This window comes from Bos grunniens, chromosome 10, assembly GCF_055505025.1.
Source record: "Bos grunniens cultivar Pamir isolate PY7600 chromosome 10, Bosgru_T2T1.0, whole genome shotgun sequence".
In the NCBI taxonomy this organism is placed as follows: domain Eukaryota; kingdom Metazoa; phylum Chordata; class Mammalia; order Artiodactyla; family Bovidae; genus Bos; species Bos grunniens.
In genome coordinates, this window is record NC_141174.1 from 63266073 (window position 1) to 63292760 (window position 26688).

At 36.6% G+C, this 26688-nt stretch overlaps 1 protein-coding gene across 2 annotated transcripts in view; it reads left to right on the top strand.

Moving 5' to 3' along the window:
- The window catches only part of MDGA2 (MAM domain containing glycosylphosphatidylinositol anchor 2), a 919864-nt gene that overhangs the window by 631112 nt on the left and 262064 nt on the right, over window positions 1-26688 (top strand). For both annotated transcript variants that reach the window (XR_015133654.1, XM_086318927.1), the window contains exon 7: window positions 17661-17990. Coding sequence is in view for 1 of the 2 variants with exons in the window: in XM_086318927.1 (XP_086175053.1) it covers window positions 17661-17990 (330 nt within the window). In the remaining variant the exon portion in view is untranslated. The remainder of the gene's footprint in view (window positions 1-17660; window positions 17991-26688) is intronic.

Below are 26688 nucleotides of genomic sequence, written 5' to 3' on the forward strand. Positions count from 1 at the left end.
CTTCAATAGTTACAGTTTCTTAGGTAAAGAGGGGGAAGATACTTTATGTTGGCCACCCTTAACATCTTTGTCATTTTGTGAAGAAATCTAAAAATAATGTGGTTTTATACAATTTTCCTCTGGCTTTGGCTGTGTTGAAAGGACTGTAGATATAGATTAAGCTGTGTGAGGTCAATTTAGACCCTGTTTTTAACGATACTTGTAGGATTTCTTCCTTAATAATATTTCAAGTGTTTTCACCACAGTAAACTATTTCTTGAGGCCCTTATAAAGTAAAAAAGTTATGCTGTGGCCTCTTTTAGCATATTCTTTAATAATTTAATAATCCTCTGGATGAACTGATGGCCTGTCTTCTTCTCCTCTATCTCTGCATTTCTAGAGGATGGAAAGATAATTGTTTTCATTGGGAGCACCATGTGGCTTGGAGGATCTTAGTTCCCTGACCAGAGACTGAACCCCAGGTCCCGGCAGTGAAAGCACTGAGTCCTAACCACTGGACCACCAGGGAACTCCCAAGGATAATTGTTTTCTAGACAGTTGTTCTCAAACTTGACAGTACATCAGTATCACCTAGCAAAACTTTTGGATATGGATAGCTCAGTTCTGCCCCAAGAAGGACAGTTTTGGTGTGAGGGGCACCCAAGAACTTGCATTTCCCATAGGTTCCCAGCTTTTGCTGTTGCTATTGGCCTAGAATCCACACTGTAAATACTAATGCTCTAAACTGTAGATGTCATAGATTTAATTTCAAATACCTTTAATATATTCCTAGGCTTATTATCTAATCATTTCCTTTAAGAAGGAGTTAAGAGCAGTTCTTTAAACACAAAAGTCATTGTTTCTGGTAAATGTGTCCTAACACTGTGAACTGGCTTATAGCCAATGACTCTAAGTAATGCAAACAGTTGATTTGACATGAGAGATAAATTGTGAAACCATTTTTTTTTCTTAAGATGCTCAGCATTTTTTACTTCTTAAAGTAGTATTTTCATTGGGTTTCAGTAACGTGTTGAACCTCTGTCTTGTTCTTATAACCAAGCATCCCACTATCCATCTTTTTACAGAGCTGGGGTCCTAGTTTGGCTTGTCTTCTTTCTACTTTCTAGAAGTATGTGAATCTTACATCTATGTCAGCTAACAAAGCAGATATTTCCATATAACCCTCAATATATGACATCTGCAACACCACTCTCCCTCCATGACCACCAATGATAACCTTGCTGGGTCAGTCTCATAGACTGTGAATGTGCACTTACTATTGTGTAATACTTACTGAATACTATCTGGATTTATCTTTAAATTGAGACTGAATACCTGTGTACCTGGGTCATACTCCTTTGGTTCCAGAATGCATGACTCCTTAGTTGCTTCAGTCATGTCCAACTCTTTGTGACCCTATGGACTGTGGCCTGCCAGGCTTCTCTGTCCATGGGGATTGTCCAGGAAAGAATACTGGAGTGGGTCACCATGCCCTCATCCACAGGGATTGAACCTGCGTCTCTTATGTCTCCTGCATTGGCAAGCGGGTTCTTTACCACTAGTGCCACCTGGGAAGCCCTTGGTTCCAGAATAAAATGATGTAATTAACAGTCTTGTAATTGATGGACAGATTGACAACGAGTTCAGTAAATTACATTGTTATGATCATCATAAGGATGTGGTTATAGTGCTGCTTGTTGTGTATTTCACTTATGCAGATTCAGGAGATAAATTCTCCTCAAATCTCTGGACCAAGAATATTTTCTGTTTGTTGTTAGTTTGTTAGGAATTGGGGTATTTTGATCTTATAGATACAGTGAAACATGAAATTAGTGTTTTCCTCTTTGCCTTTATTCCTGTAAAGATCAGAGCCAATTTATAGCCCAAATAGAATTTTATAGGATATAAAAACATTTCTATACCACCATCATTTTGATCTTAACTCATTTTCTTATTTGCCACAATTTTCTCATTAAAAAGAGGAAAGGAAAACTGTAACATATATTGCTAAAGTTCGCTTTAAAGATATCTAGAGCAAGGTAGGGTGTACTTTTTAAAAGAGAAATGTTACACATTTCTCTTTATAATATATACATTCAAGTTTTAGTTTTAAAGTCAGTCTCTTCAAACTTCACTTCAGCAGTTCTGTCATCTTTTGGTTACTCACAAATCCAGAGTCTTGTCCTGTGGCCTATTATCAGAAATCCTAGACCCACAGGGTATTAAATATGAACTAGGGATTACCACATTGGAGGAAGCACAGCTTTATAAAGGGATTAAATTAACCTCCCTAACTCTCAGATATACTTTTACTCATGTGATATTTCATCTGTGAACAATCTACTCCAATGTGTGTGTTGTGACCTTAAACATTATTTTCTTTTCATTTGAAACTTTATAGCAATGAATTTCCTAGGGTATTCAGTTTTAAGGGCTTCCCTGATAGCTCAGCTGGTGAAGAATCTGCCTGTAATGTTTCATCTATTTCAGTAATACAAAAGACTATGGTATAAAAGACCACGATGATGTAAAATAAAAATTACATCAGACACTTTATAAATTATCAAAGACAGCGATATTCAAGACTGTTGCAAAGGAGTCAAGACTGTTGCAAAAGAGGGGAGAAATAAAATGTAACTATGCTGAAACAAAAAAGGGTTTTTAAATGCAGGGATGAGCTACCGGAAAAGTACTGAAGACTTCAGAGGAGAAGTTGGTCAATGTGATTAAGCCATCTGTGCTTGCCAAGTTGTCTTTTCATTTTCAAACTTAGGCTCCTACCCTCCTATAGAAACTGGGAGCTAGAAGTACTATCTCTTTTGATACTTACAGGCATGCCTCATTGTGTTGAACTTCACTTTATTGTGCTTCTCGGGTATTGTGTTTTTTTTGTTTGTTTGTTTGTTTGTTTGTTTTTTTTACAAATTGGAGGTTTATATCAATCCTGCATTGGGGGTTATGTCAATCCTGCATTGAACAAGTCTATTGAGGCTTTTTTTTTTTTTTAGCAACATTTGCTCACTTTGTGTCTCTTGTGTCACAGTTTTGCAATTCTCATAATATTTAAAACGTTTTCATTATTATTATATTCGTTATGGTGATCTGTGATGTTACTATTGCAAAAAAGTTGGGACTTGCTAAAGGCTATGGTGATGATTAGCATTTTTTAGCAATAAAGTATTCTTTAATTAAGGTATGTACTATGCTTTCTTACACATAATGCTAAATTGCATGCTTACTAGACTATAGCATAGTGTAAACATAACTTTCATATGCACTGGGAAACTGAAAAATTTGTGAATCCATTTATCAATATTTTCTTTATAGTGGTCTGTGTAATTGAACCCACAGTGTCTCTGAGGTTAGCACTTTTTAAGTGGGTGGCTCCTAGCTCCTTGAAAAAGCCATTTCTGGCGTATAAAATTTGCATCTCAAAGGAGCTGAAAAGTTGCTCTACCATTGCAAGTTTTCTAAAGGTAAATGCTCTCAGAGGAAAAGGAAGACTGGGGCCTAGAGTCAGGACAAAACACGTCTAATATTTAGTCACACTGGGGGAAATGTTTACTTGGCTTTGTCAATGGTGTTGACATTTCAGATTCTCACAAAACAGGTTACAATTTAAGATAATATTTATAAATTCCTAGTAAATACAGGTAACTTTCATCTGATCATTCAATATATTTAGGTTATTTACCTTGCTGCTTACTATTAAAAATGAAAGAATGGATTCAAATGATTAAATAATTATTATAATTTAAATGGAAGGTGTGTGGATCTTGTTGCAATCTTTTGTGTGTCAAGGAACAAAACAAATGACAGTCTCATGTGCCTAAACGTGGGCAGCAAATTAAAAGGTAGAAAATTAAATAAAAATTTTGTGGTCTGCAATTATGACAAAGTAATTTATAAAAATCCTTTCTTTCTCAGCGAAGACTAGCTTTACAACAACTGTTCAAAAGATAAAATTCAAATGAACTAGAGAACTAAGATATGGCTCGTGACAATTGTGATACATGTGTGCAAAGTCAATTATTTATTTATTTTCTAAATATTATACTTCCCTAGTCATAGAAGTCTGTAGAAAGAATTTTCAAGAAGGAAGAATCAGTAATGTAAAGTGATATGAAATATAAAATACAAGTGATACAAACATGGAGAAAAACTGGAAGATATCTTTGTATTAATGAAATAAGAGGTTACTGGTAACCTTTGAGACTTCGGTGTCAGAATAGCACCAGTGAAAACCAGTGTGTGAACTGCCCACCTGAATGAATGCGTTTTTACACAAGGAGACAATTGGTTTTTCATTATTTTTTTTTTAAAGAAAATTGAAACAAATAATTTGTAAGATTATTCATTTAGGGAACATTTTCTAAGTTTCAATGTGATCTAAACAACTTTCTACTCTAAGATAAAACATCATATTGTCAGGGGAGTGTAATCTCCTCGGTTCTGTCTCGTCACAGCAAAAACTTGCAGCAACAGACATTAAAGCCCTCGGAGTGTCACAGCTCTCAGATAGACCATGTTATAGCTCTCAGCTCTCAGATAGACCGTGTTACAGCTCTCAGACAGATCAGTGTTACATCTCTGTGTTACAGCTCAGTTTTATTTAGAAAATAAAAGGAAAATACATCCTCGAGGCATGAAGGCATGCCAACCCAAAAGATGCGAAGACACGAGAGAGAGCCTCGACCCTTTGGCTCCTCTATTTATATGTTTTTTCCTTCCCCTGGGCCTGCCGTATGTAAATTCGGCTAGCCAGGAGTGCAGTTTATTCTACCTGAGGTCCTCATTCAGGTCCTTGGACCTTCCTTTGTTCTATTTTCATGGGCTTTTCCCTTCCTTTTCTTTTATCCACCGCCATTCTGGACTCCTTTTTCCTATTCTAACTACCTAAAACTATTGAAATTTCAAAAGAAAGTGTATAACCTGCGTACAGGTTACCAGGGTACAGGGAGAAAGATTGGTAGATGGGCAGGATCCTTTTGGAAAGGAGAAAATACACAGCTTATGAGACAGAAAATAAGGAAAGCAAAAAAAGTAATGATTTTTTAGTTTATTAATCTCATTATTTTCTTCCAGTTTTCACTACTACATAATCAATTCCATAAATACTAAGGATGTGCAATTTTCTCAAAGATGCCTTTCTAAGTTGCAGTTCATGTTATGGCTGTTTCTAGTCCTAAGTTTTTCAAAATTAATAAAATTATAACTCATCTTGGATTCACTGTTCTCATACTGAATGGGTATATTTAATTTGATAGAAAATGTGAATTCAAAATACCTACTAATTTTTAATGACATCAGTTCAGTTCAGTCGCTCAGTCGTGTCTGACTCTTTGCAACCCCATGAATTGCAGCACTGCAGGCCTCCCTGTCCATCACCAACTCCTGGAGTTCACTCAAACTCATATCCATCGAGTCAGTGATGCCATCCATCCTCTGTCATCCTCTTCTCCTCCTGCCCCCAATCCCTCCCAGCATCAGGGTCTTTTCCAATGAGTCAACTCTTCTCATGAGGTGGCCGAAGTATTAGAGTTTCAGCTTTAGCATCAGTCCTTCCAATGAACACCCAGGGCTGATCTCCTTTAGAATGGACTGGCTGGATCTCCTTGCAATCCAAGGGACTCTCAAGAGTCTTCTCCAACACCACAGTTCAAAAGCATCAATTCTTCAGTGCTCAGCTTTTTTCACAGTCCAACTCTCATCCATACATGACCACTGGAAAAACCATAACCTTGACTAGACAGACCTTTGTTGGCAAAGTAATGTCTCTGCTTTTGAATATGCTGTCTAGGTTGGTCATAACTTTCCTTCCAAGGAGTAAGCATCTTTTAATTTCATGGCTGCAATCACCACTTAATGACATAGGATGTATAAATTGTGCTCATTACTATTCTCCTATTCAAATAACTAGTGTCAAATACCATATACATAGTAGCCATACTATGAAATACATAGCCATACTATGAAATGACAAAGAATATTCAAACTACCACATAATTGTACTCATGTCACATGGTAGCAAAGTAATGCTCAAAATATCCAAGCTATACTTCAACAGTACGTGAATTGGAACTTCCAGATGTTCAAACTGGATTTAGAAAAGGCAGAGGAACCAGAGATCAAAATGCCAATGTGCATTGGATCATAGAAAAGGCAAGAAAATTCCAGAAGAACTTCTGCTTCACTGAATACACTAAAGCCTTTGACTTTGTGGATTGCAACAAACTGTGGGAAGGTCTTAAAGAGATGTGAATACCACACCACCTTACCTGCCTCCTGTGAAATCTGTGGTCAAGAAGCAATAGTCAGAACCAGACTGGAACCACAGACTGGTTCAAAATTGTGAAAGGAGTACATCAAGGCTTTTTATTTTCACCCTGCTAATTTAACTTATGAAGATCCAGCCAGTCCATCCTAAAGAAAATCAGACCTGAATATTCATTGGAAGGACTGATGTTGAAGCTGAAACCCCAATATGTGGAGGCCACCTTATGTGAAGAGCTGACTCATTTGAAAAGACCCTGATGCTGGGAAAGATTGGAGGCAGGAGGAGAAGGGGATGACAGAGGATGAGATGATTGGATGGCATCACTGAATCAATGGGCAATGAGCTTGATTAAACTCTGGGAGATGATGATGAGGCCTGTGTGCTGCAGTCCATTGGGTTACAAAGAGTTGGACACAACTGAGCGACTGAACTGAACTGAAGAGTAAGAAGTAAAGTGAAAGTCTCTCAGTTGCTTCTGACTCTTTGCAACCCCATGGATTGTAGCCTGCCAGGCTCCTCTGTCCATGGAATTCTCCAGGCCAGAATACGGGAGTGAGTAACCATTCTCTTCTCCAGGGGAACTTCCCAACCCAGGGATCAAACCCAGTTCTCCTTCATTGCAGGAGGATTCTTTACCAGCTGAGCTAGCAGGGGATCCCTATATGCTGAGTAAATCATGCAAAATGCTGGGCTGGATGAAACACAACTTGAAATCAAGATTGCTAGGAGACATATCAATAACCTCACATATGCAGATGACACTACCCTTATGACAGAAAGTGAAGAAGAACTAAAGAGCCTCTTGATGAAAGTGAAGAGAAAAGTGGAAAAGTTGGCTTAAAACTCAACATTCAAAACACTTAGATCATGGCATCCAGTCCCATCACTTCATGACAAATAGATGGGGAAACAATGGAAACGGAAACAGATTTTCTTTTCTTGGGCTCCAAAATCACTGCAGCCATAAAATTAAGACACTTGGTCCTTGGAAGAAAAATTATGACAAACCTAAACAGCATATTAGAAAGTAGAGACATTACTTTGCAGACAAATGTCCATATAGTCAAAGCTATGGCTTTTCCAGTAGTCATGTATGGATGTGAGAACTGGACCATAAAGAAAACTGAGCACCAAAGAATTGCTGCTGTGACCTGTGATGTTATAGAAGACTCTTGAGAGTCCCTTGGACTACAAGGAGATCAAATCAGTCCATTCTAAGAGAAATCAATCCTGTATACTCATTGGAGCAACCGATGCTGATACTGAAGCTCCAATACTTTGGTCACCTCATGTGAAGAGCCAACTCATTGGAAAAGACCCTGATGCTGAAAAATATTGCAGGCTGGAGGAGAAGGGGTGAAAGAGGATGAGATGGTTGGATGGTATTATCGACTCAATGGATATGAGTCTGAGTAAGCTCTGGGAGATGGTGAACGACAGGGAAGCCTGCCATGCTGCAGTCTTTGAAATTTCAAAGTGCTAGACTCAACTTAGTGACTGAAAAACAACAATACTATGAAATTATTTGTCTCTATTTATGACATTATATGGACACTTTGATAACTTATAGCTAATATATATTTTCTCAAGTTAGGGCTAAAATGGTAAGAACAGCAAAATACTAAGGATGATAGTAATAATATTGTTTTAGTCCACTTCTTTTTCTCCTCTCAAGGAAGGGCTTATATCAAAAAGCAAAATTTATGACCCCTAAAAGATTTTTCTTACTTTAATTTCTACTCAAAATACTTACCTGCAGTTATTCTGAGCAAGGGCATTTAAAAGAGAATTAAAAATTCAACCATACTTTGCTTAAACAATTTGAATGACTAACTGCAGTAATTAGCTTTGAGTAAATTCACAAAGTAAATAGAGCCTTGATACTTCATAATTAAATAGAACCCCAATTTCCTTTCAGCATTTAATTCGGCATTCAAATTATCAAGGGTGCTATTTTAAACTACTTTTTGGAAATAGGTGTAATTTTTTTTTGTTCTTACATTATTAATGAGCTTTCATTCAGACTATAGATTGGCAATATTTATATAAAAGAAATGAGTATAAGAATAGCAAATAGTATATAAAAAACAAATAAAGAACTTCCTCCCCCTATCATCTTCTAGAAGTTTTAATACACATCATAACAATTTAAATACGTTTTATATCAAAATAAGATATAATTTTATTATATCAGATCAGATCAGATCAGATCAGTCGCTCAATCGTGTCTGACTCTTTGAGATATAAATAACTATATATTATTATTATTTCCTCAAGCAACTGGGTGAGACTATATTTTAGCTTGTATCAATAATTGCAACTTATACCGATGCAAACGCATTTCATTGCTTTTTCATGACAGTTGGATATTTCAAAATGTGCATTTCCAAGATAGGAACAAACTGATAATTCAGTTTGAAGAAGTCCTGGTGGTTTGGGAAAAGAAAGAACCACACTTGTGTTAGTGCAGATACTTTATTTCATGGCTCTGAAGTGTGTTTTGCAATTCATTGTGTCATTAGACACAACTTAAAAAAATCAAGATATTTCCCTTTTCCTTTATTTTTTTTCTAATTATAAATTTTATTTTTACAAGAGAGTTGTGTCTATCATTTTGTGGTGCTTATAATGAAAATGCCTATAACAACAATGGAGTCTAATTTTAGAGTACTTTTAATGATTTTTGTCAGCTAATAGATTCTCTTAACTTTATCCTATGAAATACTAGTCCTGAAAGATAAGATGTTCCACAAGTAAAGCGTTTTTATTAAGTATTATTAGTCCCTCTAGGAATATTTCCCCTCCATGGATCACAGTCTTTTCATGGTGAAGGGGCTTGTGTAACTCAATGAAGCTATGAGCCTGGCCATTATGGGTCATAGTGAAGAGTTCTGACAAAGCGTGGTACACTGGAGGAGGAAATGGCAATGCACTCCAGTATTCTTGCCGTGAGACCCCCATGAACATTATGACAGGGGTAATCCAAGTCTATTTCCCAACCACTAGTGCCGAAGAAGCTGAAGTTGACTGGTTCTATGAAGACCTACAGTACCTGTTATAACTAACACCAAAAAAAAAAAAAAAAAAAATTAAAAAAGATGTCTATTGTATCATAGGAGATTGGAATGCAAAAGTAGAGACACAAGAGATACCCAAAATAACAGGCAAGTTTGGCCTTAGAATACAAAATGAAGCAGGGCAAAAGCTAAAGTTTTGCCAAGAGAACAACACTGGTCATAGCAAACACCTTTTTTCATCAACCCAAGAGATGACTCTATACATGCACATCATCAAATGGTCAATACCGAAATCAGATTGATTATGCTAGCCTGAAAAATCCCATGGACAGAGGAGCCTGACAGGCTATGGTCCATGGGGTCGCAAGAGTCGGACACGACTTAGCAACCAAACCACCACCATGATCTTTGCAGCCAAAGATGAAGTAACTTTGTACAGTCAGTGAAAAGAATACCTGGAGCTGACTGTGGTTCAAATCATGAGCTCCTTCTTGCAAAGTTCAGGCCTAAACTGAAGAAAGTAGAGAAAACCACTAAACCTTCCAGATATGACCTAAATCAAATCCCTTATGATTAAACAGTGGAGGTGATGAATAGATTCAAGGGATTAGATCTGGTAACAGATAGCCTGAAGAACTATGGATGGAAGTTCACAACATTGTACAGGAGGCAGGGACCAAATCCCTCCCAAAGAAACAGAAATTGAAGAAGGTAAAGTGGTTGTCTTGCAAACAGCTGAAGAAAGAAGAGAAGCAGATAAGGGAGAAATTGAAAGATATACCCAACTGAATGCAAAGTTCCAAGAATAGTAAGAAGAGGTAAGCTGCTGCTGCTGCTGCTGCTAAGTCGCTTCAGTTGTGTCCGACTCTGTGTGACCCCATAGACGGCAGCCCACCAGGCTCCCCTGTCCCTGGGATTCTCCAGGCAAGAACACTGGAGTAGGTTGCCATTTCCTTCTCCAATGCATGAAAGTGAAAAGTGAAAGTGAGGTTGCCCAGTCATGTCCGACTCTTAGCGACCCCAAGGCTGCTTAAATGAACACGGCAAAGAAAGAGAGGAAAACAATAGAATGGGAGAGACTTCAGATGTCTTCAACAAAGAGATATCAAGGAAACATTTCCTGCAAGAATGGGCACAATAAAGGACAGAAATGGTAAGAAATTAATAGAAACAGAAGAGATTAAGGAGAGGTGGCAAGAATACACATAAGAACTATACAAAAAGGTCTTAATGACCTAGATAACCACCACTGTGAGGTCATTCTCTTACAGCCAGAAAAGTGTGAAGTCAAGCGGGCTTTAGGAAGCATTACTACAAACAAAGCTAGTGGGTGTGACAGAACTGAACTTTTTAAAATCCTAAAAGATCGCTTCTGTTAAAGTTCTGCACTCAGTATGCCAGCAAATTTGGAAAACTCAGCAGTGGCCACAGAACTGAAAGAGGTCGGTTTTCATTCCAATCCCAAAGAAGGGAAATGCCAAAGAATGTTCAAACTACAGTACGATTATACTCATTTTACATGCTAGCAAGGTAATGCTCAAAATCCTTCAAGCTGGGCTTCAGCAGTATGTGAACCGAGAACTTCCAGACATAAAAGCTGGATTTAGAAAAAGTCAGAGCAAGCAGAGATCAAGTTGCCAACATCTGTTGGATCACAGAAAAGCAAAGCAGTTTCAGGAAAACATCTATTTCTGCTTCATGAACTACACTAAAGCCTTTGACTGTGTGGATCACACAGCAAACAGTGGAAAATTCTCCAAAAGATGGGAATACCACCTTACCTGCCTCCTAAGAAACCTGTATGTCAGTCAGGAAGCAACAGCTAGAACCAAACATGGAAGAACTGACTGGTTCAAAATTGGGAAAGGAGTACATCAAGGCTATATATTGGCACGTTGCTTATTTAACTTATATGCAGAGTACATCATGTGAAATGTCAGGCTGGATGAATCACAAACCGGAATCCAGATTGCCGGGAGACATATCAACAACCTCAGATATGCATATGATACTGCTTTAATGGCAGAAAATGAAGAGGAACCTTGATGAGCTTCTTGATGAGGGTGAAAGAGGAGAGTGAAAAAGCTGGCTTGAAACTCAACATTCAAAAAATGAAAATCACGGCATCTGGTCCTGTCACTTCAAAGCAAATAGGAAGGGAAAAAGTGGAAGCCGTGACAGACTTCATTTTCTTGGGCTTCAAAATCACTGTGGATGGTGACTGCAGCCATGAAATTAAAAGCTGCTCACTCCTTGGAAGAAAGGTATGACAAACCTAGACAGTGTATTAAAAAGCAGAGACGTCACAATGCTGACAAAGGTCCACATAATCAAAGTTGTTTTTTTCCAGTAGTCATGTACAGATGTGAAAAGTGGACCATAAAGAAGGCTGAGCAGCAACGAATTGATTCTTTTGATCTGCAGTGCTGGAGAAGACTCTTGAGAGGCTCTTAGACAGCATGGAGCTCAAGCCAGTCAATCCTAAAGGAAGTCAACCCTGAATATTCCTTAGAAAGACTGATGGTGAAGCTCCCGATCTTTGGTCACCTGATGCGATGAACCAACTCATTGGAAAAGACCCTGATGTTGGGAAATTGAAGGCAAAAGGAGAAGAGGGCAACAGCGGATGAGATGGTTAGATAGCATCACCGACTTAATGGGCAGGAATTTTAGCAAATTCGGAGATAGTGGAGAACAAAGGAGCCTGGTTAGCTGCAGTCCACAGCTGGCAAAGAGTCCAACACGATTTTACAAATGAACAACAAGAATATTTTAATGTGCATATTAATATGTTCAAAGTTCTGTGGAAAAGCAAAAATTTTACTATCATAGTCAATCCTCAAAGTTTATTTGTTCTTTTTTTTGTTCCTTTTTAACATGATTTTTATTAACCTTTTTCGAAAGCATATGAACAAGCTCTTTTGCATGAAATTCCATCTCCTTTATGAAGCAGGGATGAGTCACTGATACCATGTTTGCAGCTGATTTTCTTGTACCATTGTATGGCTGGGACACAAAGTTAGCTATTCAGTAAGTGTGATAGAATGAGGTCTCCTGAGTTTTCTGTACATTAATACTGTTATCTCATCAAATATATTTTGCTCCCTAAACAAAACCCTTGAATCCTGGAGGATATCAAGAATTTTATTTTCTCTATCTTGCTTCCCCCTTGCATCTTAGAAAATAAGACTACGAAGCAGGAACAAAGTTAACATAGACAGATCAGACTGAATGGAAACAATTGGAATCTGTAAAGTCAATGCTGTAAAGTTGACAATTAAGTCAACTTTAATCTGTTTTAATGAAAACTGTTAAATACCAACTATAATGAGGAACCAAGGAACCAGGTTCTGGATTGGGGACAAAATGGGGGGTTTAGGCATGGGCCCAGTCCCCAGTTGTTCACAATCTCTTTAAGAAGACAGGTAGGCATTTAACTCTATTAAGACTGATTATTCGTGTGTATGTGTTAGGTTGCTTCAGTCGTGTCTGACTCTTTGCAACCGTGTGAACTGTAGCCCACCAAGTTCCTCTGTCCATGGGATTCTGCAGGCAAGAATACTAGAGTGGGTTGCCATACTCTCCTCTAAGGGATCTTCCCAACCCAGGGATTGAACCCCCATCTTCTACATCTCCTGCATCAGCACATGGGTTCTTTACCACGAGCGCCACCTGGGAAATCCCCAAGACAGATTGTATCTACTGTCATTTACTATTGCAGATTGCTTTGCTGATGTAATATGTTTCCAGTTCTTTATTTAGCTAGCATCCTGTGGGACTAGCAAGTACTTTTTTCACTCAGATATATTCATTGTCCTTTACAGAGAATACATGAATATGAATAGAAGATCAATTTTTATTTATCTGATTACACTATTAATTATCTCTAGATCCATTCTTCTCAGCAACATTTATCAATGTTTCATGTTGACTAGAATCCTACTGAGATGATAATAAGTGAGTATTTGGAGGTTTTTAACTAATTTATCTACTTGGAATGATGGTCAGTGGTCAGTCTGTCTCTTACCATCCTTCTGAAACAGATTCTCAGCAGATGTTCAGAAGCTGATTCCTGATATTTCTTCTCTCCAAAGAGATGCTTTCTCATTAAAATTTAAAACATTTTAAAAATGTCATTTAATGTTGTTTTGATGAGATGGCTGGATGGCATCACTGACTCGATGGACGTGAGTCTGAGTGAACTCCGGGAGTTGGTGATGGACAGGGAGGCCTGGTATGCTGCGATTCATGGGGTCACAAAGAGTTGGACATGACTGGGTGACTGATCTGATCTGATCTGATCTGAGTATACATTGTATAATTCTTGGAACATATGACAAAGTACATTTTATCATTTTAAATCTATAATGCTAGACAAGATATAATCCCACAGTGCCCCCATTGTCTTTATATGCATATTGTATTCCTGGAAGCCATGAGCATAGACTTCTCCAAAGCCACGGGTCTTTAGCTCAAGGATAAACTCAAGAAGTAATCTAATTTTAAATAATTGAAGTCTGCCTTGGAACTTTAGTCATGCACAAGCAAAAATCCACTTTTCTTTCTAGGACAAGGTCAGCAGCAAGCCGTACCCAGATCTTTGCAGTGGGCTTTCATTTATACACTGGTTTCATTCTATTCAGAAAGTACCTTTGTGAATCTCAAAGTAGAGGGCTTCAGTGAGTACAATGAGAATGTCCTGGCAAGTAATATCTGGAAAGTGAATGAGGGCCAATTGCATTCAGTTCTCACAATATTATGAAAGGGGGCTGTGGGTTATATTGCAGTGTTTCTAAGCTGATTATCCAGAACAGAGGCTCAGCTTGATGCCAGTTCTTTTACATGCATTGCCAGACTAAACAAGTACCTTTTGAGGTTCATCCATCACAATTTATGATACATTAAGCTAAATCTAATGTTCTCTGAAGCTGGTGTTACGGGATTTTCTATATTCAGGCTAAGAAATTGCATTTGGGGAAAGGGATTTCTCCTCTTTTTCTCCATAGAGTTTCTTTAGTTCTACAGAGTCTTGTTATGTCTATTGCAGCCCTGTTATATTCTGGTACTAATCACAGATTGATTTTAAGTATTTGAAATCTTAACTGGTAGCAGGAAATGACTTTAAATTAACATTGCACGAACTACTATAAATTGTTCACTGAAAAGGCGTGTTTAATTATAAATGAAGAAACCTGTTTCCCAGTTGATTAACTATATTAAACACTTTATATTTTCAAAGATCTACACTATTGTTAATAAGCTATTTCTCACAATGGGTCTCAGAGGGAGTCTAATACTATCACCTCCTATTTTTATAAATGATGCACTTGACCCGTAAAAATTAGATTGCCCATATTGGACCACATAGAAATGAAAAACTGGAATGGGGCTTCAAGTTCTTAATGTACCTGTGCCTAGTTAACAGAGCTATGCTCTTAGTTTTCTGAGCCCCTAAAGTAAGTTAGAAAATTAAGTAAATTTGTCAGATGGCCACACACATACACACACACTTTTTTTTTTTCCTTTAGAACATTTCTGTTCTATATGTAAAACCAGTTATTTTGTTATGGAGTAATATAAAACAAACTCAAAAGAGCTAGCTCCATAGTGAATTAATCCATGCTACTTATTCTGATATTCCTCACCATTTGCTCATTGCCAGACTGACTTTTCCCTCTTGTCCCTCTCAGAGTCTATCATTTGAGAGACTAATATGATTGACTTTGGCCAAATAGTAGAATTGTCTGATACTGAGATCAACAAATATTTTTGGCAAGGAGTTCAGTCTTTAAAGTGTACTTGGTTATATTGCTTTCTATTAAAAATATAATTTTATTTATGAATTGATTATTACATTTATAATCTTCAATATTTTTACTTTGAATTTTAAAAGTTCTTTCTCATGAATAAAATAGTCCAGGATGTTTAATATAGATATAGATATCTTGTTTTTTTATCAGTGGCTTTTGAATTGTTTAGTAGTTTAAATCTCATTTGTCTGAAGAGTTTGCAGTTCTCTCAACATCAGTATCCCTTTAATATGTCACTGTACAGAGAACAGAGCTAGAAAACAATAGCTACCTCATCAATAAATTTTAATCATTGAAACATCAGGGGTTTTTTTGTGGTGTTTGTATATGACAACCAATTTAAAACTTCGGGGTGGAATTGATCCTAAATGTACCTCCATATGAATTTATTAATATGTATATAATTTTTTATTTTTGAAAATTATGTATTATCTGTTTTATCCTTTTAAATGTAGGTTTATTATTTCTCTGTAAAAACAGGATAAGGAAAATTCTTACCAAATGAAAGGAAACTTTAGTTTAAAAATTGTGAGTGCTAATGAAAGTAAATGCCCCTTGACATTCTATGTTTTAAGTCTATTAAATAAAAGAAAATGACATTCTGTGATCTTATAATTTTGTTTGTGCTGTAGAACGTCAACTATATTTGAATTATATGTGCAGAGTATTTCATATCAAATGTAAGTAGCCAGATGTGGAGATTTTTTAACACATTTCCCTTTCTAGATATAATGTAAAGTCACATGCTTCAGTTCCTTATTAAAATATATACATGTGACTCTACATAATGAATTACACAATTTCTCCTGATTTCATCCTAGAGTCATGTACTGATAAAGTTATGGTTGGAATAAATAAGTTTCATCCGTTGCGTTTGGAAGATGTAACATACGACAATGTAAGAACCTGACTTAAATATTTGTCTTCCGGTGATTTTGTTAAGACTGCAGCCTTGTGCATTTTCTAAACAATATTTTGGAGGATTCTCCTCTGTGGTTCAGACTTCTGTAAACTCATTAAACATTTCATATATTTTTAGACATAAGCATCATATGTACAGGTTAGATAGATTGAACAATAAATTAAGGATCGAAGTTTTGTCTATTTTGTTCATCTCATGTTATAAGGGTCTTGCCAGTGCCTAGTTCTGAATACGAGCCCCATAAATATTTCTTGAATTAAAAAAAAGACATACAAACACCTTTTGTGATATTCATTTATCTCTTCTTATTAAGATACAAACAAGACAGGAGATGAAAATACTTGAGGCTGAAAAGTAAAGAAATTAAAATATCTCTTTATGATTTAAAAATGAATTTATTTCTAGTGTATTCTCAAATAGTTCTAAATCCGTGGTATTTCCTGGCCTTTTTTGAACTGAGGAAAATCAAGTTAAACTCAAGAAAGTCTACCCAGAGTGCAATTAGTAGGCCTCCAATATCTGCAGGTCCTCTAAATTCACAACATTTTTGCCAGTGTCACCATATATTTAGGCTTAATGGTAAAAGAGAATGAACACTATTTTATTCCGATAATTATGTTTCAGTGCATATGCTCCATTTCATCGTGTAGGCATGATGATGTTGGAGAGGAGCATGGATAGGGTATTGGAGAAGAGAAAAATGTGTATATAAGAGTATTACTGCAATTTAAAAAACAACAACAACAACAACAACAACAACAAAGCTGTATTACAAACTGAATACCATAGGATCATTCAAAGTTCAGAACTGAAGCCCTTAAAAAAACAATAGATGCTCTTCTGGCAGTTTCAGGTAGTCGTGATTACTGACACAGGCTGTGAGAACAGCAATGACCTTAGATCCAGAAGGCACTGCGGTTAGGATACAAACACAGCATGTTTTCCAAGCCATCTGCCAAGAGGTTCTTTTGGCCATCTGCATGAGATAGCCAGTAAATGGTTTCTACTGAAGACATCTATGTATGGTGGAACAGAGCTATCATAGCAATTTTTTTGAAAAAACATTTTTCTTCAATTCAGTTTATTTCAATACTATATGAAAGTGCTTCATGAATGTGAAGTGATATGGAGTAAGTGAATTCTTACCAAACTAGTTTTGGTCAGCATGTAAACAGAACTTCAAAATTTTCTTTAATATGAAATTTTCACAGTATTTGAGTTATTTGAGAAATGGTGCCTTAACAGGTATGACATAGGTAAGAAATTGGGCTTAATGATCCAGATAATTATTTTTAATTCTAATACCTAAATGACTTTATATAAACATATTTCATCATTTGTTCAAAATTCAAAGGCAACAATGTTTAAGTATCATATATATATTTAAAGCATTTTTATATTCCTGGAAAATATTGTCCAATTTATAAAAATCCATTTTAGAGTCTGTAAGTAATTTAGTTACTTCAGTTGTTTCTAAATTACCTAAAATAGTTTTATTAATATGCACACTACTGGGAAATTGAAGAAACATTTATACATTTTATTTTATTTTGTTTTACTTTATTTTAGACCAGAGATGACTACCTATATATAGTGAATTAATCCCTAACATTATGAAAGTAACACTAATTACTTATGGAATTTTTATGTTTTAGCATTAAAAAAAGGACGATTTTGGATCACACCAGATCCTTATCACAAAGATGACAACATCCAGATTGGGCGTGAGGTGAAAATATCTTGCCAAGTAGAAGCTGTTCCTTCTGAGGAGTTAACATTTAGTTGGTTTAAAAATGGTCGTCCGTTAAGAAGTTCTGAGCGGATGGTTATTACGCAGACTGATCCGGATGTCTCCCCGGGAACGACCAACTTGGACATCATTGATTTAAAATTCACGGATTTTGGGACATACACATGTGTAGCATCTCTGAAGGGAGGCGGAATATCTGATATCAGTATTGATGTTAATATATCCAGCAGCACAGGTAAGAAGCATATTTATGATTTAAAAGATGTTCACATTGAGAACCTTTTTTTTTTTTTAATGTTGAATATACAAAATAGTGTTCAGTCAAGCTAAGAACATTCTTATTTTCAAGAAGTTTCCTGAAACCAAAATCCTAACATTCTGAATGCCCAACAAATATCATGTTAAGAGACTTTGATATTTGATTAGATTTAGATTTACATGAAGTTTTGTTTAGATTTACATAAGGTTTTACAGAAATAATGCACATAAAAGTAATAATGTGGCCTATAATAGATACAGACTTCTGGATTAGATGGTACCAGGTCTTAAATTATTAACTAGGAACTCTCTGTAAAGCCTGTAATTATATTAAATGATAAAGTTAAATACCAAATGTTGAAAGAATTGGGACAATTTTCAGAAAATTGAAACAAACAGAAACTATTTATTCCTAAGAATAAAATACCAAGAGTTAATTTGAGTATTAAAATATAAGTTATATAAGAAATATATTTTCCACCAAGATAAAAAAAGATAAACGTGTTAAAATTATAATCAGATGTGACTCTTTGTAGACCTTTATGTTAGGATCTCTTGACAATGAGGTTGACTAAATATAAAAATATATTGGAGTAAAATTTCTTCTATTAATTTAAGACCAAAAATATGTTATCAATTTTCTCTCAATCAAATGAACACCCTTAGGTGAGGAAAATTGCAGGGCTCTGGTATGGAGAACATATTAGCTTAATTCTTAGGATGTTTTGAAGCCCTGCGATTTTATGAACTGCAATGAGTATGCGTTTGAAGAACTCCAGTGTAGCTTTATTTGTTTTGACAGCTTGTTACTAGACTGAGTTTTAATTTAGAATTTTCATATAATCCGAGGGTGAGTAATATGTGTTGAAAACAAAGAGCACAAATGTAGATTGCAAACATACTCTGTTTTGAAGGAATTAAAATAGTCAACGTCTTCTTTCCAGTCAGGCAGTATTTTGATTGTTGTGTGTTAACAGATGGACTTGTGATTTTGTGTCTTCTCATGATTCCACATTGCAATACACGCTGAATTTATTTTACTTCTTAAGGGATATAGTCCATACTTCTGGGTGACCAAATGTGCTTGCTTTTCACCATTCTAGATCATTTCTAAGGAATATTCCATTCTAGGGTGATGGATGGTACTTGTGTTTGGAAAGATGTTCTTTCCTAGGTAACAAACAAACAAAAACCACAACAATAACTATTTTATTCAAAATTTGTGCTATCCCTAGGAGATGGACTAGTTTTAGGATATATAAGGAAATCTGTTGATATACTCAGTCATCATTCATTTACGTATTTATTCAATCAGCAAATAGCCATTGAATGCCTACATCAACATGCTAGGGGACACCCGATATATGATAATTCCTATAAGAGTAAGACAATTTTGTGAGATCCGTGGAATTTGCCCTTATTTATGAGAGACAATTTTCAAGTGATCTACATTCAATCATGACCATTGCTTTGTTTGTTTGCCTGGTTTTTGCTTGTTTCTTTTTTGGAACTGATGACACAAACTCATATGCAAAGAATCAGTGTTCCTGTCCAAACAGAGCACAATTTATATACAATTAAATTTAGAGAGAGGAGGGAGGAGAAAATGGAGAGGAGACAAGAGCATTATATAATTATTCACCAAGTGAGTCCTAACACTCATTTTTATATAACCTAATAATATTGCCTGTTTGAAACTATGTATTGTAAATGACCAGCATTAATTTATGAAATTTCCAAAAATTTTTCCAGGAAAATGCTAAAAGATGATCAGAGAAGTAGAAAACACTCAAAATTACCTCTTAGTAATAACAATGTGGTTGTAATAAGGTTTTTTAAAACCATTATCATTTTGTCTGGTCACCAAAGGTGATAATACCCAAAATAAAGTAGATATATTTTTGTTTGTTTGTTTTAAACATTTTATTTTGTATTGAAGTATAGCCAATTAGCAATGTTGTGGTAATTTCAGGTGAACAGTGAAGGGTCTCAGCCATACATATATATGTATCAATTCTCCCCCAAAGTCCCCTCCCATCCAGGTTGGAACATAACACTGAGTAGTGTTCTATGTGCTATATAATAGTTCCTTGCTGGTTATCCATTTTTAATATAGCAGTGTGTACCTTCCCCAAATGACCTTCTGCAAATCCCTAACTGCTCCTTCCCCCCGACCCCAACCCTGCAACCATAAGTTCGTTTTCTAAGTCTGTCTCTTTCTGTTTTGTAAGTAAGTTCATTTGTATCATTTCTTTTTAGATTCCACATATAAGGGATATCATAGGATATCTCTAAAGGAGATATGTTAAATCCTTTTCCAAAACGTTTCCCTTTTCTGCCCTACCCATCACAGACAGACCTGGTTGTCTGTCCCCTCACTTGAGTGGAAAGTCCATGAAGTCTGGGAACTTGTCCGTATTGTTCATTGTTGTGATCTCAGCCTTTGGAACATTACATGGCACTTAGAAGATAGTAAATAATGATTAAATCAAAACAATAAACTAATTTGTGCATGTAGCTTTCCCTTTAGGTTTGCTTTCCTCCTCCTATTATTACCTTCCCAAGATAGACATTTGGTGTTGTAATTCCTGATCATATAATTCTTTACTGACTTTAAGAAAAGTCATTCAAAAGACCAATTTATACTATGATTTAATGTGCTACAACTCTCAGGGACAGGACTGGCTCCATAATTTGTGGTGTTCAGTGAAAAATTGTTAAGGCATGTCCCTTGTTCAGAACTTGATAAGAATTTCTTGATGGCAATATCAAAGCATTAAACCAAGTGAGGAGGCCTTTCTAAACATGGCTGCACAGTTGACATGCTTGTAGGGCAATCTGTGCAGGGAATTGTATTTTGATAGAGATTCACAGAAGATGGTATTTAAAGGATAAGTCACTGAAGGAGATTTCATATTCTGTTTTCATGCTGAAACTGGATTTGATGTTTCATTTTGCTCACAGTACAGTAGAATACCACCAGACTGCAGCATAAAGATCTGTAGACCGGAGATTGTGTGATTCAGTTGGTATCAATAAAAATTGTATTTATCCCTACAAAGTAGTGAAAATACTTAAAGAGTACTTTGATATGAAATATAGAGAGATTACTGGGAAATAGAGTTTGAACAAGCTATAGGATGCAGGATGCTATGATGAATGGCGTCACTGACTTGATGGACATGAGTTTGAACAAGCTCCAGGAGTTAGTGATGGACAAGGAAGCCTGGGAGTGCTTCAGTCCACGAGGTCGCATAGAGTCGGACACGACTGAGTGACTGAACTTAATTGAACTGATAGTATGCAGGAAAATCCTGAACTATATTAATTCTATGAACCACATAGAATTCAGAGGAAATTTCCACAAATTGGGTGAGTGAAGTCAAAGAAAAGGAAACTACTGTTTAGACTTAAGTACATAATGTGAGGCTGTTTTGCATTTTGGATTTTGTTAATTATACTAGTTTAAGGAATTTATGATTATTGTTTCTTATTTGTTAAACTGTGTATATGTTAAATGTAAGCAAATTTAGGATGAAACTTTAAATTAAAAAAATCCGAACCCTTGTTTTCCATACAGAATCTTATATTGAATCTTAGTTGTTACTGTTTTAAGATGCATATATGAAATTCATTAAGATGAGAATGAGGTACCATTAAGATAGTTCTGCCTAATAGATTGAAACTGTTTCTTTAAATGACAGAACTGCATTTCCAGATCTGCGTTTGAAGACTTTAATATTGAAATATAAAATATTTCAGGAAGGTAAATCCTAGTTTACAGAATTATTACTATTTATAAAAGACAATGATTTGACTAAAAAAAAAACTTAAAAGAGAGAGGCTCCATGTGTTTTGGAGTTTGCCTCCTGCATCTTATTGAATAATGAAAATTATTATATATGTGATAATAGATTAAGTCTTCTTTTTACTTTAATTCCTTATTAGAAATATTTTTTCCTCCTGATGCTACAAACATGCAGACTGTTTTATTATGAATGTTTGTTGTTCTGTCAATTTAGAATTCATGTTCCTTGCAGATTCTTTTACTATATTACTGTTCTGTGTGTCTGGCTCTATGTCTCATGGTGACAGATAATGGGCCTTGCCCATTGGGAGCTTACAGTCTAAGTTGTAAAATTACTTAGCTGTCAGATGATTTAAAAACTAGTAGGCACAAGATATAGTGGAATAGATATTGTACTTAAAGTTTGATTAGACTTCTGTAGGAATTGTGAATGTTTTTGTCAACATTGACAAAATGTTGGCCCAGGAAAATTCCACAGAAAAACAATATTTGAGTTAAATCTTGATGGAAGTAACACTGTGACAGTGGTGGTGAAGTGAGAATACATTTGGCAGAATATAAAGGATGAAGGAAGTCCCAGAAATACTATGTGATTATTGCTTTTTATGTAGAATTAATATCAGCTGATATTAATATAAGCAAGTTTTATTGGTTTGTTTTATTTTATTGTTATCATTAATGAAGAATATTTTATGTGTCTAGACTACAAATAAGTTTTAAAAAACATTTAATAATCGCTGGCAAGTTCTTAACTTAAAAAATGAATATACTGAAATATTGATTGTTGCAATTAAATCTTATAAAATGAAAATCCTTCACATACTTGCTGGAAAATGCACATAAATTTTAGCCTAAAATTTTGGCAACAGTCAAAATAATCCTCAAAATATTATCACTTATCTGTTATACATTTCAGTTCAGTTCAGTTCAGTCACCCAGCCATGTCCGACTCTTTGTGACCCCATGAATCACAGCACACCAGGCCTCTCTGTTCATCACCAACTCCTGGAGTTCACTCAAACTCATGTCCATCGAGTTGGTGATGCCATCCAGCCATCTCATCCTCTCTTGTCCCCTTCTCCTCCTGCCCCCAATCCCTCCCAGCATCAGGGTCTTTTCCAATGAGTCAACTCTTCGCATGAGATGGCCAAAGTACTGGAGTTTCAGCCTCAGCATCAGTCCTTCCAATGAACACCCAGGACTGACCTCCCTTAGGATGGACTGGTTGGACCTCCTTGCAGTCCAAGGGACTCTCAAGAGTCTTCTCCAACACCACAGTTCAAAAGCATCAATTCTTCGGTGCTCAGCTTTCTTCACAGTCCAACTCTCACATCCATACATGACCACTGAAAAACCATAGCCTTGACTAGATGGACCTTTGTTGGCAAAGTATTGTCTCTACTTTTGAATATGTTATCTAGGTTGGTCATAACTTTTCTTCCAAGGAGTAAGTATCTTTTAATTTCATGGCTGCAGTCACCATCTGCAGTAATTATGGAGCCCAAAAATTAAAGTCTGACACTGTTTCCACTGTTTCCCCATCTATTTCCCATGAAGTGATGGGACCAGATGCCTTGATCTTCGTTTTCTGAATGTTGAGCTTTAAGCCAACTTTTTCACTCTCCTCTTTCAGTTTCATCAAGAGGCTCTTTAATTCCTCTTCACTTTCTGCCGTAAGGGTGGTGTCATCTGCATATCTGAGATTATTGATATGTCTCCCAGAAAACTTGATGCTAGCTTGTGCTTCCACCAGCCCAGCATTTCTCACGATGTACTCTGCGTATAAGTTAAAAAACCAGGGTGACAATACACAGCCTTGACGTACTCCTTTTCCTATTTGGAACCAGTCTGTTGTTCAATGTCCAGTTCTAACTGTTGCTTCCTAACCTGCATATAGGTTTCTCAAGAGGCAGGTCAGGTGGTCTGGTTTTCCCATATCTTTCAGAATTTTCCACAGTTTATTGTGATCCACACAGTCAAAGGCTTTGGCATAGTCAGTAAAGCAGAAATAGATGTTATACATTCATGTAAGTATAAATGTTATAGATTGTCAATTTTCAGAGGGCTTGCTGAATAACATTCCATTGCCTCCTGTAGTATTGTTCTGCATCAAGTCCTTTGGTACTCCTGAACTTGCATGTGTTCCTTTGCATGACCTGAAAACTTGTAGGTTTATACTAAACTTTGAAGCCTGCATTATGCCTAGAAAATACAAACAGTGAGCCTGGTGATCTGTGGAATTCCGTGGTGAGACACCTGGTGGGCAAATTAACAGAAGACTTGATACAAATTTGATGACTTTTTTTCTTCCCTGTTAAGGTAGAAGAGCATTTTATAAAGCAGAAAATGGAGCAAGATTTAGAGGATTAAACCGTACCTAGCAATATGAATATAGGTGCACAGAGAAGGTGACAAATTGAGAAAGTTAGTTTGAAATTGTCTCTTTGCTCCCAATTACCTGTCTAGATACTATAATTATGATAGTTAAGTGTCTGTGCAAGTATTCCCATCGTGAAATGAAAGTTCTTGATAATATAGGACTATGGTACACAACTAATAAGAATAGTTAATGAGCATGAGAGCAAAAGTCAAATGATTATCTTATTGGGTTTGCTTCTTTGCCATTTTCAAGTTATAGAGGTGTAGAGACTGATGAAATTGTGCTTATTAGAACTAAAGTTTTAGAGAATGACAATAGTGATAGATGGCTTTATACAAGAGGAAGTCGTAAGTAAGACTAACACATGTAAGAGCTGACAATGATTTGACCAGAGGAAGCTTCCATGTAGCTAAAAAGTTATGTAATTGGTTCCTAAATTACTGGACACAGAAATCATTTTCTTCCTTGACTTCAAAACTGTGAGTTTCAACACATGACCTCCAAATGGAGATAACTGATGGAGAACAGAGGTTAGCAATTTTTTTCTGTAGAGTCTAATAGTAAATATTTTCAGATTTTCAGGCTACATGGTTTATGTTGCAACTATTCTACTTTGCTAATACAGTAGGAAAGCTGCCGCAGCAATAAAATGATTCAGATCAGATCAGATCAGTCGTTCAGTCATGTCTGACTCTTTGCGACCCCATGAATCGCAGCACGCCAGGCCTCCCTGTCCAACACCAACTCCCGGAGTTCACTCAGACTCACGTCCATTGAGTCAGTGATGCCATCCAGCCATCTCATCCTCTGTCGTCCCCTTCTGCTCCTGCCCCCAATCCCTCCCAGCATCAGAGTCTTTTCCAATGAGTCAACTCTTCGCATGAGGTGGCCAAAGTACTGGAGTTTCAGCTTTAGCATCATTCCTTCCAAAGAAATCCCAGGGCTGATCTCCTTCACAATGGACTGGTTGGATCTCCTTGCAGTCCAAGGGACTCTCAAGAGTCTTCTCCAACACCACAGTTCAAAAGCATCAATTCTTCGGCGCTCAGCTTTCTTCACAGTCCAACTCTCACATCCATACATGACCACAGGAAAAACCATAGCCTTGACTATACAGACCTTTGTTGGCAAAGTAATGTCTCTGCTTTTAAATATGCTATCTAGGTTGGACATAACTTTCCTTCCAAGGAGTAAGTATCTTTTAATTTCATGGCTGCAGTCACCATCTGCAGTGATTTTGGAGCCCAGAAAAATAAAGTCTGACACTGTTTCCACTGTTTCCCCATCTATTTCCCATGAAGTGACGGGACTGGATGCCATGATTTTCGTTTTCTGAATGTTGAGCTTTAAGCCAACTTTTTCCTTCTCCACTTTCACCTTCATCAAGAGGCTTTTGAGTTCCTCTTCACCTTCTGCCATAAGGGTGGTGTCATCTGCATATCTGAGGTTATTGATATTTCTCCCAGCAATCTTGATTCCAGCTTGTGTTTCTTCCAGTCCAGTGTTTCTCATGATGTACTCTGCATATAAGTTAAATAAACAGGGTGACAATATACAGCCTTGACGTACTCCTTTTCCTATTTGGAACCAGTCTGTTGTGCCATGTCCAGTTCTAACTGTTGCTTCCTGACCTGCATACAGATTTCTCAAGAGGCAGGTCAGGTGGTCTGGTATTCCCATCTCTTTCAGAATTTCCCACAGTTTATTGTGATCCACACAGTCAAAGGCTTTGGCATAGTCTATAAAGCAGAAATAGATGTTTTTCTGGAACTCTCTTGCTTTTTTGATGATCCAGCGTACGTTGGCAATTTAATCTCTGGTTCCTCTGCCTTTTCTAAAACCAGCTTGAACATCAGGAAGTTCATGGTTCACATATTGCTGAAGCCTGGCTTGGAGAATTTTGAGCATTACTTTACTAGCGTGTGAGATGAGTGCAATTGTGCGGTAGTTTGAGCATTCTTTGGCATTACCTTTCTTTGGGATTGGAATGAAAACTGACCTTTTCCAGTCCTGTGGCCACTGCTGAGTTTTCCAAATTTGCATATTGAGTGCAGCACTTTCACAGCGTCATCTTCCAGGATTTGGAATAGCTCAACTGGAATTCCATCACCTCCACTAGCTTTGTTCATAGTGATGCTTCCTAAGGCCCACTTGACTTCACATTCCAGGATGTCTGGCTCTAGGTCAGTGATCACACCATCATGGTTATTTGGGTCGTGAAGATCTTTTTTGTACAGTTCTTCTGTGTATTCTTGCCATCTCTTCTTAATATCTTCTGCTTCTGTTAGGTCCATACCATTTCTGTCCTTTATTGAGCCCATCTTTACATGAAATTTTCCTTTGGTATCTCTGATTTTCTTGAAGAGATCTCTAGTCTTTCCCATTCTGTTGTTTTCTTCTATTTCTTTGGGTACTGCTTTTTTCTAATGAAACTCTTTATTTAGAAAAACAAGTAGTGGACCACATTTTGCCCATAGGCCATAGTGT